This window comes from Lipotes vexillifer, unplaced genomic scaffold, assembly GCF_000442215.2.
Source record: "Lipotes vexillifer unplaced genomic scaffold, Lipotes_vexillifer_v1.1 scaffold916, whole genome shotgun sequence".
Lineage (NCBI taxonomy): Eukaryota > Metazoa > Chordata > Mammalia > Artiodactyla > Lipotidae > Lipotes > Lipotes vexillifer.
Window position 1 is genome coordinate 3,786,046 of NW_006798383.1, and position 2,183 is coordinate 3,788,228.

At 51.4% G+C, this 2,183-nt stretch overlaps 1 protein-coding gene across 1 annotated transcript in view; it reads right to left on the reverse strand.

Moving 5' to 3' along the window:
• SH3PXD2A (SH3 and PX domains 2A) overlaps positions 1-2,183 on the reverse strand; it is a 237,414-nt gene that overhangs the window by 8,292 nt on the left and 226,939 nt on the right. The window contains exon 11 of the mRNA XM_007470435.1: positions 3-134. Within this exon, the coding sequence (XP_007470497.1) occupies positions 3-134 (132 nt within the window). The remainder of the gene's footprint in view (positions 1-2; positions 135-2,183) is intronic.

Sequence of the window (2,183 nt, forward strand, 5' to 3'; positions counted from 1 at the left end):
TCAGCAGGTTGCTGATCTCCATGATGTTCCCGATGATCTCCACCGGGCCTGCCAGATTCTTCTTCCGTGCTGGCAGGTCATCCTTGGCTTTCTTCAGGTAGGATGCTGGTGCCCAGCCCTCTTTGCCCAGGTATCTGCAGGGAGGAGTGGGACATGGCATCATGAGAGCACCCTGTCCAGGCCCCAGTCTCCATCAGGCCTTGCCCAGCTGAGCTTTCTCTGCTGCGCTCTGTAAGACACTTGGCAAAGCCACTACTCTGGAGAGAACTGGAACGAGGGCCAGTGGAAAGACATCGGGAACGGCACGTCTTCCTCTCTGCCTCCTAGTTCGTTGCCTGATCCCTCTTGGTGCGGGGCTCTCATTGTTTGCAACGTCAGGCAAGCACGGGGCATTGAGATGAGAAGATTCCTCGGATTTGGGCTTTGCCTAAAAGGTAGACTTTGCAACGGCCTACAAGCTCACCACAGCAGAGGGCAATTCTAGAGATGAGAGATGAGGTGTATAGAGTTAAATGCCCAGTCAGAAAGGGAAGGTATGATCAGAGAGGTGAAGAGGCAGCATAGGTGAGAGTTAGGAAACCCGAGTTCTGGCCTATGGTACCTCGGACAAGGCCCTACCCTGGAGCTCAATATTTTCTCTTCTGCAAAATGCCGGGATAGAGTAGCTGCAAACATTTATCCAGAAGGATAGACATATTGAGACCAACTAGGAAGACGTGTATAAAGAGCGAGTGACCAGGCGGGAGAAGCATCAGCACCACTGCAGGAGGAGCAGATGGATCAGGTCCACAGAACGAGTCCACAGACAGCCCAACGCTAAAGGTGACGTTTCAAAGCAGCGGGGTAAGGATGGATTATTCAGTGAGTGATTTGGGGATGACTGATGATCCAGTTAGGAAAAACAAGTGAGACTCTGGCCTTACAACCGTATAGCAAACTTAAAAATGCAAGTCGTGAATATTTGCTTAATCTTGGGGGGGCTGAGAAAATCTTTCTAAGTGGAACTCCAAAAGCAGAAACCATAAATGAAAAGACTAAATAAAGCACATGACTGGATAAAATTAAAGCCTTTGGTATGGCAAAACAAAACCAAAATGAAACAAAACAAAACGAAACAAAACCCAAAACCCATAAACAGAGCAAAAGGCAAATGACAGGGCCGACTTAATTTTAGGGGATTTGCTGACTTCTGAAAACAAGTTTCTCCCCCTTTCCCTCATGGTGTTGAGCTCCTACCCAAACCCACTGAGAACTTACTTCCTGGTCCAGCAATTCCTGGCCAATGCCCTGCAGTCTGGGGTGCAATGTCCCCGCCTGCTCCCTGGGACACATCTGGCTCCCTGGAATGGCTCCTCCGTGCCAGATGCCTGATAATCCCCGGCCCCCCTGCCTCCCTGATCTGACCTTGTTCTTGGGGGCTCATTAGATAGGAGGAAAGGAAATGTGAAAGTTCAAGTTTCTAACGTGTTTGAGCTTTGCTGGAAAGTTCAGGTAGGAGGCGGCTTCTTATGTTCACATCACATGACTGTGCAGGCAGGCTGACCCAAGCTCAGCCGTCTATCCCCGTTTTGGGGCTTGGAAGGCAGACATCAGTGAACAAACGGATGGAAGTCAGGGAGCTGGCAGACAGAAGCACAGAATTTCAGGGCTGGATGGAAGCAACTAGTAAAGATACCTAATCTTACATATACCAACAACCAAGGCTCAGAAAAGCAAAGCAAGTAGCAGAGGGTCACACGGCTAGCTTTTGGCAGCATCTGGCCCAGAACTTGGTGCCCTTCATCTTGGAAGAAAGATGAGGAACCTGCCAGCCACTGGGGGCACCTGTGTGGAGATGGGGCGCGAGGTCTACTGGGAGTGATGGTCAGGACTGCGCACTGTCCTGAGGGCTCCCATTCTAAACCTTGATGTGCTCCTTCCATGTTACATGGATAAAATTAGATTCCAGGCAGGGAGATGCAAGTGAATCAGGAGAGGCTGTGTGTTTGGGTCCAACTCTGCTCACATCTGCTTTCCAGCTCTGGAGCACGGAATGACTCCAGAGGGAAGCAAACTGGAAAAGGAGGATGGGGAGAGAGGGAGGGCGCGCGTGTGTGTGTGCGTGTGCGCGCGCGCGCGCGCGTGTGTGTGTGCGCGCGCGCGCGTGTGTGTGTGTGTGTGTGTGTGTGTGTGGCGGGGGGGGG